Source organism: Equus caballus, chromosome 13, assembly GCF_041296265.1.
Source record: "Equus caballus isolate H_3958 breed thoroughbred chromosome 13, TB-T2T, whole genome shotgun sequence".
NCBI lineage: Eukaryota > Metazoa > Chordata > Mammalia > Perissodactyla > Equidae > Equus > Equus caballus.
Genome location: NC_091696.1, coordinates 9,732,858 through 9,744,734, shown reverse-complemented (window position 1 = coordinate 9,744,734; position 11,877 = coordinate 9,732,858). Strand labels below are relative to the sequence as shown.

Sequence of the window (11,877 nt, the reverse complement as noted above, 5' to 3'; positions counted from 1 at the left end):
CATTTCTCCCAAACTATCATCATTTTATCTTTAACTTGGTTTTTCCTAAGCTTCAAGAATTCTCATACCTCTGTCATAATTTTTCATATTCTGTATACCACCTGTACCATTATTTGTTTCCTTAATATTTTTCTTTAAACCAACTCACTAAGAATAAATTTAGCCTTCTCTTGTACAATAATATCCATGAAATAAATAGTCTTATGTGCTGGTTATAACTTCTCTGATATGAATGAAAATACAAAACTATTAAAGTTTTAAAAAATGTTCTTCTTCATAGTGCTTAACATCTCCTGTATCATCCACCAAATTTCTGAAACTCTGTTCTAGCTGGGAACAAACCTCTCAACCCGAACATTCACCACTCCTTCAGATTCAACATCCTTCCCTCAAAATCCCTCTCAACCCCACTTTCTGTGCTCTGTCAAGATGATCATTTCCCCAATGACATGAGTTGCAAACGTGAGCTTCGAGGATGCTCCCTTCGGCTCCTTCATCCCCATCCTGAGGAAGTTTTCTTTCAGCTGCATCTTGCCCTCCATTCTCCCAGCCATTCTTATTATCCTCCTCCCTGGTGATACATTGCCTCCCAGCAGGATTCCTCTGGTCCAGCATCTTGCTTTGAGGCCCGTCTCCCTGAACCAGCTTCATCATGGCTGACTCCTTATTGTTCTCTGCATTATCTAAACACACTTCCTGCCCTCGCCCCCATCTTCTACTGTTCTATAGACAATCACACCACAACCTTGGAACTTTCCCTCTTCCCCCAGCTCATCTAAACCTTACCTGTCCTTTCAGGCTCACTTTCCAGGAAGCCTTCTCGAATGATGCCAGCCCTCTCTCTCTCTTACTCCTACAGCACTGTCTAGTGCCAGCACAGGTCTCTCATCTTCCTGAGTAGAGACTATATGCTGCTTGAGGGCAGGCTTCCGTCTGAATATTCCTTCTGCCTTGGTGCACTGCCAAGCACACCTCAGACGCCCGATACCTGCTTGCTGAGTCACTGCACGGTGGCATTCCCAAAGACTTACCTCAAACGCCACCTCTCCCTGTTACTTCCACAGCCACTCAACCCTCCCTGCTCAGTCTCCAACTCCCACCAACAAGAAACGGGTAAGAAAGGCAGAGCACACTGAGATATAAGAAGCCAGTTCTAGGATCATTAGTCTTTTAATATATTATTCTGAAAAGAAAGGAATTAAAAAAAAGTTCCTGACATCTCTTCTGATTTTTTTTTTAAATTTAAATAAATACCCTGCCCGCCCCCCACCCGCTAAAATTTCCCTCCTTCCCCATCATCTCGCGATCCCTGGTGCTAGACCCTCACTCCAGAGCTAAATAAGATGCCTATTTTGGAGCAGGCCACGCTCACTACCCAATTCTGGCGACTTGTAAATACTGCAAATGAGTCTTCGGCCCTCAGCTCTTGGAGCCCCTCCCTTCTCCTCCTCCACTCCCCACTCCAGACCAATCCCTAGCTTTGGGGTGGGCATGGACGGTGGGGCTTTGAGGCATTGGGGAGAGTGCAAACTTGGTTCCCTTTCATTGCCCGCCACTTCTACTGCCTGCTCAAGAGTGGGTCAGAAGGACCCAGAATTGCCCTCCGGACCAAAATAAATAACAAAATAAATACCCCCTCCCCATTCCCGACTCTATAAAAGAGCCCCTCCATCTCTCACTCTCTAGTCCCTGTTCTTCAGTTGACCCGCCCCGCTTCTGCCTCCCTAACCCCTCCCACCTCCCCCATGCTGACCTCCGGCTTGGCCTTTGACCTCTCAGGAGGAGGGGTCTACCTGGCTCAGTGGGGAGAGCAGGGGAGGGCCTCACTCCCAACCTCAAGCAAACCCTCCTGCTCTCCCGAATTTCTGGGGGTGCTGCTGGCGCCCCAAGCCCGATGGGCCTGGCAGACTCCCCGTCTCCGGGCTTAGGGTGGAGGGCGGGGCTCTTCCTCCCCTGGTCCCTCAAGTGTCCCTCTTTCAAGGCAAGTCTCCCGGAGAGCCGGGCGCATCCCAACCCCGCTCCCCAGTCCCGCCCTCCTCAGATCGCAGTGTCCCAGAGGACGGTGTGCTGCCGGCGGCAGGGCGGGGTGCCGGACTTGCGGGGCTCAGGCCCCCGCCGCCAGCTGGGGAGGATGGGCATGCTCTCCTGCTTGCAGAGGCCTCGGTCGGGGCGGTGGCGCGCCTTGATCTCCTTGCACACGCAGCGCTTGCGCTCAATCACCTCTAGCAGCTTCCCGTCGCGCTCGCGGGCGGGCTGGGGCGGCAGGGGCAGCGGCAGCGGCAGCGGCAGTGCGGGGTGGGTCTGTGGCTCCTCCTCCCACCGCGGCCCGGCCACGACCGTGGAGGGGAGGAAGGAATAAGGCTGGTCAAGGACCTCAGAGTGCCTGGGCCCTGTCCCACTGGAGAGAGCAATGCCTTCCCCCAGAAACAAGTCCTCTTTCTCCTAAGGCCTCTGTGCTCTCCTCCTGGCTGGAGATGGGAGCAGAAATCCGGCCCTTGCACCCTCTGCCCGGCTGGGCACTCTGGTGCCAGGCTGTCTCACCCTGAGGAAAGGGCACCTTTTAAAAGCTGTCTTCCCAGTAGGATACATTTTTCCACTTGGCACCTCAGAGGGGATACCTTCTAAATGCAAAGGCACAGTGTCCACCAGTGGACAGGGCCCTGCCTGGCTGCCCATGCTAAGCGGCCCCCTTCCAGGATCCTGCCCCCACCCCTCACTCTCCACCCAGCCCTATTAGTCTGTGTCAGGCCCCACCCTGACCTCTTGCCTTTCTTTCACAGCCAGGCCTTCCTCCCTATCTGCTCCTTCACAAATAAAACAAAACAAAACCCAACCTCGTCCTCCTCCTCACCTGGCTGGGGGCATCCCTGGGCTGGCTGCAGGGCCGGGGGGTGTGGAGTGCGGCCTGCCGGACTCCAGAGGTGGAGGCGGAGCGCCCCAGGCGGTAGCCTCCCGTGAAGTCTGAGGCAAAGGAGGAGGAGTGAGGAGAGAAGGGGCCTCCAGGTTCCCCACCCTCCGCTCCCTGAAGACAGCCCCTTCCAGGCTGCCTCTGCCTCATCAGAGGCGGGAAGAGGATGGAGATGCTGTATTAGGATGTGGGGCCCGGGACACGAGTCTTGGGAAATTCCCCCCAGCTCGCCCCATCTGTGTATGGAGTACGCGGGCAGTGTGTGTCACCTCCATTGCGGTGGCAGGCAGGGAAGGTCTGGCAGGGTACAGGCAGCGCCGTGCGGCTCCCTCCTCGGTCCCCTCCGTGGTGGATCCTGGCCAGCAGGCCCTCTGCCCCCTGGCTCCTCACTGGGATCCCTGATGCCAGGGGGCCCCTGTCCTCACGCTCCACCTTGCCTGGACCCTCGGCACTGCCATTCCAGGCTCGGGCACCGTCCTCGACCTCTGCTGGGGTGACAAGGAGAGCTCAGTGTCTGTACATGGGAAGGGTCTTGCTGTCCCCCCAGCTACACACACCATGGCATGGGTGACCAGAAGTAACTGCCCCTTTGCAGGTCACAGCTGGGAAGTGAGGGAGTCTACTTCCCGCTCCCCTAACACACACACACAGGATAGACCCCAATACTGCCACTTTCCTTTGCACCCACTGGTACCATCCCTGGCTGAGAATCATAGGTATTTGCTGATTCCAAGTCATTTTTCCTGGTCAGAAGGGTCTCCCCTACCGCAGCTTTAGCTTCAGAGTCCTCTAGCCCCAGATAGGGCCAGGATGACAACCTTCTGAAACAGAGACCAGGGGTGCTATTCTCCAGAAGGGGGAGAAACTGAAATCCTGGGCCAAGAAGTTGGGGGGTGGGAGGCGTTGGGGGAAGGGCTGCATGTGAACTAAGCTCATCTTTGAGAGTAGGCCTGGCAGAGCATTGCGTTGCCGGGCAACGGTAGGGGCCTCCCTCTCCTCTCCCTCCTGTCTGGATGGGTTGCCATGGCAACAGCTGGGAGGCAGCTGTGTTTAGCTCCTAGTGTGCGCACACTCACAAACACACACCCCTGCAGCCCAGGGAGGGGAGGGGCAGGGAGTAGAGCAGGACAGGGCAGGAGGAGGAGGCTGCCCTTGGGGCCTGCTTCTACCCTCTCCTCATTGCAGCTCTTCCTGCCCCTCCAGCACACACTCGGGACCCCATCCTTTCAGTCTGCTACACGCCCCCATCCCTCTGGTCTCCCAGAAAACTTCCCAGCTCAGGACAATGAGCTATGGCTTCCAAATAACCCCCCCAACACCTCTGCCAAATCATCATGGACATCCCCAGCCCCCCACCCACTTTCCCCCCTTTCACTCACTGGCCAGCTCTTGTGCCTTCCTCCCTCCATACAGGACCTTCCTCTGCAGAGCCCAGCCTGCCCCAAATGTCGTGGCGCCCATTTCTTCTTCCTCCTCTGGTGTCCCTGCACTGGCGATGACGTGGGCGCAGGAGATGCTGGCAAAGGCACCCCCATCGGTCCCTTGCTCCTGCAGCTGGATCTTGACCATGGGGGATGGGGCCCCCATTCCACAGCCCTTATTCAGCACCCCCCCAGCCTTGAGGCTCTCATAGGCAGGGGGTCTCTTGAGGCCAGCTGCTGTAGCTGGGTAGGTCCAAAGAGGGGTCAGGGGGCCTGCAGTTGGGTCCGGAAGGCTGTGTGGGGAGGCCAGGCAGCCGCGGTGATGGAGAACCCCAGCTGCTGCCCCCATGGCCCCGCTGTGGGGACTGGACTTCCCAGGCATGGGGGACCTCGAGCTGGTGCACAGCATCCCATGGAGAACTGAGATCTCTTTCTCCGTCTTTGGTTCCCCAGCACCCAGGGGCGGACCAGCTGGCAGGACGGAGTGCGTGGTCACCTTGACTGCTGAGTACACCATGGTGTAAGACACAGCCTTGTCCTTGGGGGGGCCGGGGAGCAAGGCGGCCGGGGCAGGAAGGGCTGCTGGCACCCCTGCCGCCCTGGGGCAGATCATGCTGTGGGAGTTGGGGAGCTCCCGCTCCCCCCGAGGCTGACCAGAGCCCTGGGGCGGCAACGGTGTTGAGTGGCTCCGGGCCCGGCCCGAGGGTCCCAGCAGCAGCAGGTTGGCAGCAGGAGGCGGAGGCGGCGGGGGAGGCGTCTCCCGCTCCCGGGCAGGCACTTGGGGAGCTGGGGTGGAGCCGGCTGGCTCCTTGGAGTGGCAGAGGACCGGTAGCCTCGAGACCCCATCGCCAGGGGTTCGGGAAGCAGACTTGGCTTGGGGGAAAGCCAGGAGCGGAGGACGGTGCTGGAGGAGGTTGGGGAAGGGCGGGGGGATTTCACAAGGAGTGGTTTTGGTGGGTGTCCCGTCCCTCCGGCTTGAGAGGGCTGAGGCTGGACGGCGGTGCATGTGGGGCTGAAGGGCTTGAGGCTGGTGTGGCGAGGAGGTCGCTGTCAACGGAGGGACCCCATTGGCCCGGCCTTCCCCTGCCTCCTCAGGCAGCGGGTACTTCATCTCCTCATATATGGCCTCACTCTCTTCTGAGTCCGAGTCGGCGCCAGCTGGAGGGGTCGGGCCCCCACCCCCAAGAGGGGGCCCAGTGAGGCCCCCCACACTTTGCCCTCCTCCCCTGAAGACGTCCCCCACCATCTCAATGTACACGGGCTCTTCTTCTTGGGCACCCACCTCAGGGTCCCCAGCTACGCAGGAGCCCCTGCTGAGGCGCTGAAGAGGCAGGTTCCCCCCTCGAGGGGAGGGGGCTGGGGGGCAGGACTCATCGAAGGAGACAGAGAGCTGGGTATTGGGGCTTCGCCTGGGCTTCTGTGGAGGAACCTTCCGGCTGGACTCTCGGCCCTCTGGAGTTGGCTTCTGTGAGCCTGAGCGGGAAGGGAAGGAGAAAAATGAACTGGGCTCTTAGTGGGGGAAGGAACAGGGACACCCTTTCTGACTTCTTGACCCATCTGCAAGGACATATCTGCCTCTTTATTTTCCCCACATCCCTCAACTTACAGCACCAGACGTTCCTTCCCTACTCATCAACCCTCAGTCCTTCCAAAGAACTCCCCAGAATCTGCAGCTCCCACCCTAAATTCTCTCCCACCCTCATGCCCCTCCAAGGCCACCCCTTGCCCAAGAACGGACTTTCCAGGGAGCTGCAGGGACGTGAATGGTTCATCTCAGGCCCTCCCAAAAAGCACTCCCCCCACTCCCTCTGAGAGTGGAACCTTCCACTTCCTTGGTTCTTCCCTGAATGAACCCTCCCGAAGGCCTCCCCTGGCCCAGAATGGATCTTCCCAGCTCCCCCTGGGGAGGAGTGAGGGGGTCTCACCTGCTTTTTTGCTGGGGGGTGTCTCTGCCCCAGACCCTGCCATGCTGAGCTTGGTGCTGGGGTGTCTCCGGGGCTTGGCCGGGGGTCTCCGAGTGCTGCCATCCTCTGTGAGACCCCCCCCACCGCCCCCAGGCCCACCCCCAACACTGTCCATGCTGCCCACCGAGTGGCAGGAGAGGGAGCGTGGGGCCATGGCGCTGCGGCAGGGGTGGGGGGTGTGCTCCTGGGAGGCGGGCATTGTCATGAAGCCCATCCTGAGGGAGCGGCGCAGCGAGGCGATGTCCCGCACGCGGACCCCGGGCCCCGGGCCAGCCCCGGGCCCTGCCGGGCCTGCGGAAGCCACCTCCTTACTGGAGCTGGGGAGAGAAGGCCAAGATGGAGCAGAGGTCGGGCCTCAGGCCTGGACCTCCCCCTCCTCCACCCCAAGAGGGACTTGCAACCCTGTGGCCTCCCAGGGAAGAGGAAGTGGGCTGGGGTGGGGATGTGGGGGAGCCTGAAGGTCCAGGGTACTGAAGTAGAAGCTTCAGGCAGAATCCCTAGGCTTGAAGAAAGGCAAAGAAATTGGGGGGCAGGGATGAGAGAAGGGGTGCGTATGCGTGCAGGGGAGCATCCTTGGAGCTGGCCAGCCCCAGCCTGGGCATATCTGGCACACAGCACACGTGGGGATGGCTTCATACATGGGGAGAGAGATGCAAACCCAGGCAGCACAGCCCCACCTGGCACACACACCTGCCACCACGGCTCTGCTCCATCTCACTCGCGCTGCCCCACACCTGGCCTCTGGCCTCCCCTCCTGTCCGGCTACTGCGGCCTACGCTCCCGCACCACACGGCGCCTCCTCTCCCAGACGCAGGCTGTCCGGCCGCCGCATCATCAGAGCAGCCTCCCCCGGCCGATCCGTTTTCCTCCCTTCCTCTCTCTTTCTCTCTCTCCCTCTCCCTCAGTGCTGTCCTCTCTCTGTCACCCTCCCTGGCTCACCCCCATTCCCTTTCACTGTCCCTGAGCTTCAGTGTGAGTGAAGGGGGGGCGGCTGGCGGGGCAGAGGGGAGAGCTGCTGTAGGGTGGGCTCTCATTAAGGCCCTGTCTACTAACCCTTCATTAGGGAGAGATCAGTGCAGTGATAGCTCTGATTAATCTAATTAACAACAAGAATTAAACTCCAGTGTCGAGGAGGGAGAAGGGAGCAAGGAGGCGGCTGAGTCAGGCTCCAAGAGGCTGTGCAGTCAATGGGAGTGAAGAAGAAAAGGGAGTGAGACGGGAGAGGCCAGGCCCCAGGTCCCTGGGAAGGCAAGTAGAGAGGGCACGCAGGGAGGGGCCCCCAGCCCTGGCTCTTCTGCAGGGCCCAGCCTGCACGTGCCCCACCACACACACACACACAACCCTGTCACTTGGCCACTGACCTCCCCCAGCAGAGGAGGCCGGGAGGGGGCCAAATGGATCTTCTCTGGTGCCCCTCAAATGACCCCATCCCTGGACTGTGAGGGCTGTGGGGCCTGGCCCTTCCAAGGTCAGGTGACAGGGGAACCAGGAGTCAGCCCCACATTGATAGAGAGGAGAAGACCACAGGCCAGAGGTGAGTCAGGAAGGAGGGACTCCGGCCACCAGGGATGGGGAAGAGCCATGAGGGTGCTCCGGAGCTGGAAGCCCCCCAAGAGGCCAGGAGCCAGGAGCAGGGTGGGGATGGGGCGTGTGCAATTCCAGCAATTCTGTGCTGAGCACAAACTCTGAGATCAGACTGGTGACCAAGCTGTGGGAGCCAGGAAGGGCAGAGGGATGTGGCCCAGCCCCAAGGGGGGAAGCAGTGGTGGGACAGGCGAGGGGGCAATCTGGGACCTCAGACTTACCTCCTCTTGGCCTCCTCCTCCTTGTGCTGCCTCCACTCCAGCTTGGTTTTTCGGTAGAGGAGGTTCATGTCGTGGGGCAGGAGGTGGGGGCTGGGGGGCCCTGCTCAGCGCCACCAGGCCCGGGGGGCGGCCCTCCCTGGGTCCCGGATCCACTTGGTGGGGGGGATGGGAAGGAAAAAGAGAAGGACGTGGGGTGGGTGGGGGCCAGGAATGAATGAGAGAGAGAGAAAGAGGAGCAGAGACGTGACTGGGGTTCTCAGAGAGAGGAAAACAGATGGAGGCACAGAAAACCCAACACCACCTTTAGGACCCACAGACAGACAGACAGACATAGCCGGACATGTGTACACAGAGTCACACACCCTGACAAAGATGTTCAGAGCCACAAATACACACTCTGGAGAGATCAGATCGACACAGATTCCCATCTGTAAATACATCCTGGGCCACCAGAGAGACGGGTCCCACTAATGTCCAGCAACCCCGCAGCCACACAAACACACATTCAGACACACAAACCACCGGGACACAAACCCGTATCTACAAACAGAAGAGCAGACACATAGATCGGCATAGGTAAACACAACCTAGGAAGAGGCAGACAGACACAGACATAAACACCCCCGACACACCCACAGCACACAGAGACCTCCAGACACACACAAATCGGCTACTGGAAATGGACATACCTACAGACAAGGAGTTATGCCGGGCCTACTTGCGTACATGGCACCCCACTGGGGAAGGGGGAGAAGGCTCCCCACCCCCTCTTGGGCCCTGAGGCTGGGGGTGTCATGAGGGCAGGGCGTGGATGCTGGAGAAAGGGTGGGGGCACTCTGAACCGGGCATCTACACCACCACCCGTCCATCCATCTCCATCCCCTGCCGTCCCCTCTTCTAGCCCTTCGCCTGGGTCCGGGCCTCGGTCCACCGTTATTCCTGTGCCCTGGCCCTCGGCGACGGTCTCCTCCGCCTCCCTCGCTGATGGCCCAAATCACCTTCTTCCTCTTCCAGGATCTGGGAGGCTCCCGGCTTCCCTCTTTTAGTCCCCGCCCCTCAATCCCACCCGGGGGTCTCCAGTCTGGCCTCAGAGCTACCTTCTGAGCAGCGGCCTCCATACCTGCTCTGTTTTCCCTTCCCCCCAGCACACTCCTTTGCGCCTTCAGCCTCACCTCTCCTCCTAGGCGCCCCTCCTCACTGCCGTCCTCTCCCTTCCCTGTGTGTTCCAAACCTGGCCGGCTTCATCCCCCTCTCCATCCAAGGACCCCAGGTTCCCGGGCACCCCTCCCCTTCCCCTTGTCCTGCTACCCTGGGTTTCTCCGTCTCGCGCCCCGCCAATCCTCCCTACCCCGTGTCCCCCCATCCCACCTCCCCGCACCAAGCCTCCCCAATTTCTACATCACCGTACCTGGCCTGCCGGGCGCCGGCCCCCCCATGCCGGGCTCCGCCCGGAGCAGGAGGAGGGAGGAGGAGAGACAGAGAGAGACCGGGGGGAGCCGAGCTGGGCCCTGCCGCAGAGACAGCCCCGCCTCCGGGTCCGCCCCCAGACCCGCCCCCGGCCCCAAACCCACCCTTCCACACCCTCCAAGGACGGAGCGGGAGCGGCCGAGCTGCGCTGCGCCGCCAGGCTGGGGTGGGGGACCCGGGGGCCGCGGAGCCCGCGGGGGGACTCGGAGAAAGGTCGTGGGGCGCCGGGGACCCGGCGCCAGCCAGCCCCCGCTTTGGGGCGTCCGCTCCTCGCCTCCCCTCGCCCCCTACCCGGCCGGGCCGTGCTCCGATCGGTGTCCAAGGGCCCGGCGGAGCGAAGCGGGCGCAGCGCGCAGCGGCGACCCCCAGCGGCGGCCGAGGGCCCGCACCCACGCGCGCACCCCGTGCGCCCGGCGCTCCCGGGTGCGCACCCCGCGGCGGGCCAGGGCGAGGCTGCGGCTGCGGGGCCCCGAGTGCAGTGAGGCGGCAGGCCGACAGGGGGGGCCACTTTCCAGGCCGAGGGGCTCGGAGCGGGAAGCCGGACCAGCCGTGTCTCTGCCCAGCAGGGGGCGTGCTCCCTTGGCCGCACCCCATCTTCCCGCCGCCCCCCAAGTGCGGGGAGGGCACGGGAGCTGGCTCGCTTGCGGCTCGTCGCCGATCGCTGCAGCCTCGCGGGCGCCGGGACCTTGTTTCACCGCCTGGGCTCAAAGTCTTCCGCCCGTCCGCCCCCGCCGCCCAAGTCACCCTCCCCGTAACCTTTGAGTCCGCCGGCGGCGCCTGCCCGGACCCGGGCGCCCCGGGGTCGGCCACTGACCGGGACCACCGCGGCCAGGGCCCTGGTGCGGCCGCGGCAGCCGCTGAGGGTCGCGACCTCGCCCTCCCTCACATCACCTTTCTTATCAGCTCCTTGAGAAATCCTCGGAAATCCCTTTGCCGCACATTAGCTACAAGGGGACCTCGGTTCTACCCTTAACTGGCTGAAAAATGGCCCCCCATAAGATATCCACGCCCTAATCCCTGGAACCTGTGAATGTTACTTTATATGGCAAAGTCTTTGCAGAGGTGCTGCGTGGCTTTGGGCAAATCACACAACCTCTCTGAGAGACGCCTCATCTCCATACCTACCTCAATAAAGTTGTGGAGAGGGGCAACAAAATAATGAATACAAAGAGCTTTGTAAGTCGTAAAGGGCCCCATACATTAAAGGGCTGTTATAAATGCCCCCAGGAGAGGTAACAATAAAATACATACCAGTCCTTTCACATTTACACCTTAAGGTGAGTGAATTTTTATGTATTCATTCAACAAACATGTCCACAGAGACCAAAAATGTCCTAGGCACTGTAGACACGGAGGAGTCCAAGTAGATGCTGAGTGTCTGAGTTGGTGGGAAGGGGAGGGTCCAAAGATAAGCTTTGAATAGTTTATAGTGAGCCTGCGGTGAAGGAAGGAGGATGGGGGCGGGGCGGTGCACAGGGATGTGTTTTGAATATCGCCAGAGGGGAGAGCGGTGGGGGGTGGGGGTGGGTTGTGTGGGAGGCTACTTCGCGGCTTCCTGGCCCTTACGACTTGGGAGGCCTCAGGACTTGGCTACGGTAGCACTGTTTCCATGAAGGGAGGGAGGCAGGAGTGCAGACGCATTTTAACAAAGAGCTAAAGAATAAATATATAAACGCGGGGCAAGGAGTTCTGCATCATTTTGTTTTTGCCTAACCCTAAAGAGTGATTAAAAATTTCCATGAGCTCAAGCTCAGGAAGGAGGGAAGTGTCAGACAGCCCCGAGCTGGTCCCAGTGCCATCTAACACCAGCTCTGAGGCCTTGGGCAGCCTCGGTTTCCTTAGCAGAAACACTAGCTCGAAACCCACCGCATCTCTGCCGGGGGCTGTTTTGAGAATCCAGGAGATAACTACGTGAAGTGGACAAACCTGAGGAATTTTTAACAGGCTCTAGAATAGCGCCATTCGACCAAAATTAATTAGACTCCATTTGCTTCCGAACCTGGGAGGGAGGGCAGACGGGCCGTTCCACACTGCTTTTGCTAAAATAATTCCTCTTAGAATGTTGGTTGGGGGCGCCACAAGAGAAAATGGTGGTAGGAGGTTTATTCTTCCACGCCAAGCACATAGTAGGCCCTTTATGAGTGTGCGTGACTTCACCAAAGTGAGGGACGGAAGGGGAGGGAGCGGTGGGAAGGGTGAGAGGTAGCGAGGGGTCAGTCCTGGTGGCCCGCTGGGTTCGGCGTCCTCTGCCACATCTGTGTGGGCGACTGTATGCACATACGTGTGTTTGGATTCCAATACACCGCCCAATA

General features: G+C 60.0%; 1 protein-coding gene across 5 annotated transcripts; it reads right to left on the bottom strand.

The window, feature by feature from the left end:
* Positions 1 to 1,154: 1,154 nt before the first annotated feature.
* Positions 1,155 to 9,647, bottom strand: NYAP1 (neuronal tyrosine phosphorylated phosphoinositide-3-kinase adaptor 1). Of its 5 annotated transcripts, none has more exons than XM_023655343.2 (7): positions 9,507 to 9,647; positions 8,099 to 8,250; positions 6,255 to 6,610; positions 4,288 to 5,802; positions 3,178 to 3,396; positions 2,852 to 2,961; positions 1,155 to 2,301 (listed from the first exon to the last, which is right to left on the bottom strand). In XM_023655343.2, the coding sequence occupies exons 2-7, from the start codon at positions 8,164 to 8,166 to the stop codon at positions 2,038 to 2,040; spliced, it is 2,532 nt and encodes an 843-aa protein (XP_023511111.2). In that variant the 5' UTR covers positions 8,167 to 8,250; positions 9,507 to 9,647; the 3' UTR covers positions 1,155 to 2,037. The 5 variants fall into 5 exon arrangements, with proteins under 5 accessions (XP_023511111.2, XP_070086855.1, XP_070086856.1 ...); XM_070230754.1 differs by having other exon boundaries at positions 3,178 to 3,393; XM_070230755.1 differs by lacking the exon at positions 9,507 to 9,647 and adding an exon at positions 8,788 to 9,078 and having other exon boundaries at positions 3,178 to 3,393.
* Positions 9,648 to 11,877: the final 2,230 nt, after the last annotated feature.

Excerpts from the sequence above, each read along its gene's own strand:
- NYAP1 (XM_023655343.2), bottom strand. The coding sequence starts at position 8,166 with ATGAACCTCCTCTACCGAAAAACCAAGCTGGAGTGGAGGCAGCACAAG. Across the intron at positions 6,611-8,098 it reads GAGGAGGAGGCCAAGAGGAG|CTCCAGTAAGGAGGTGGCTT; the intron begins GTAAGTCTGAGG and ends TTCTCTCCCCAG. Across the intron at positions 3,397-4,287 it reads GAAGGCACAAGAGCTGGCCA|CAGAGGTCGAGGACGGTGCC; the intron begins GTGAGTGAAAGG and ends TTGTCACCCCAG.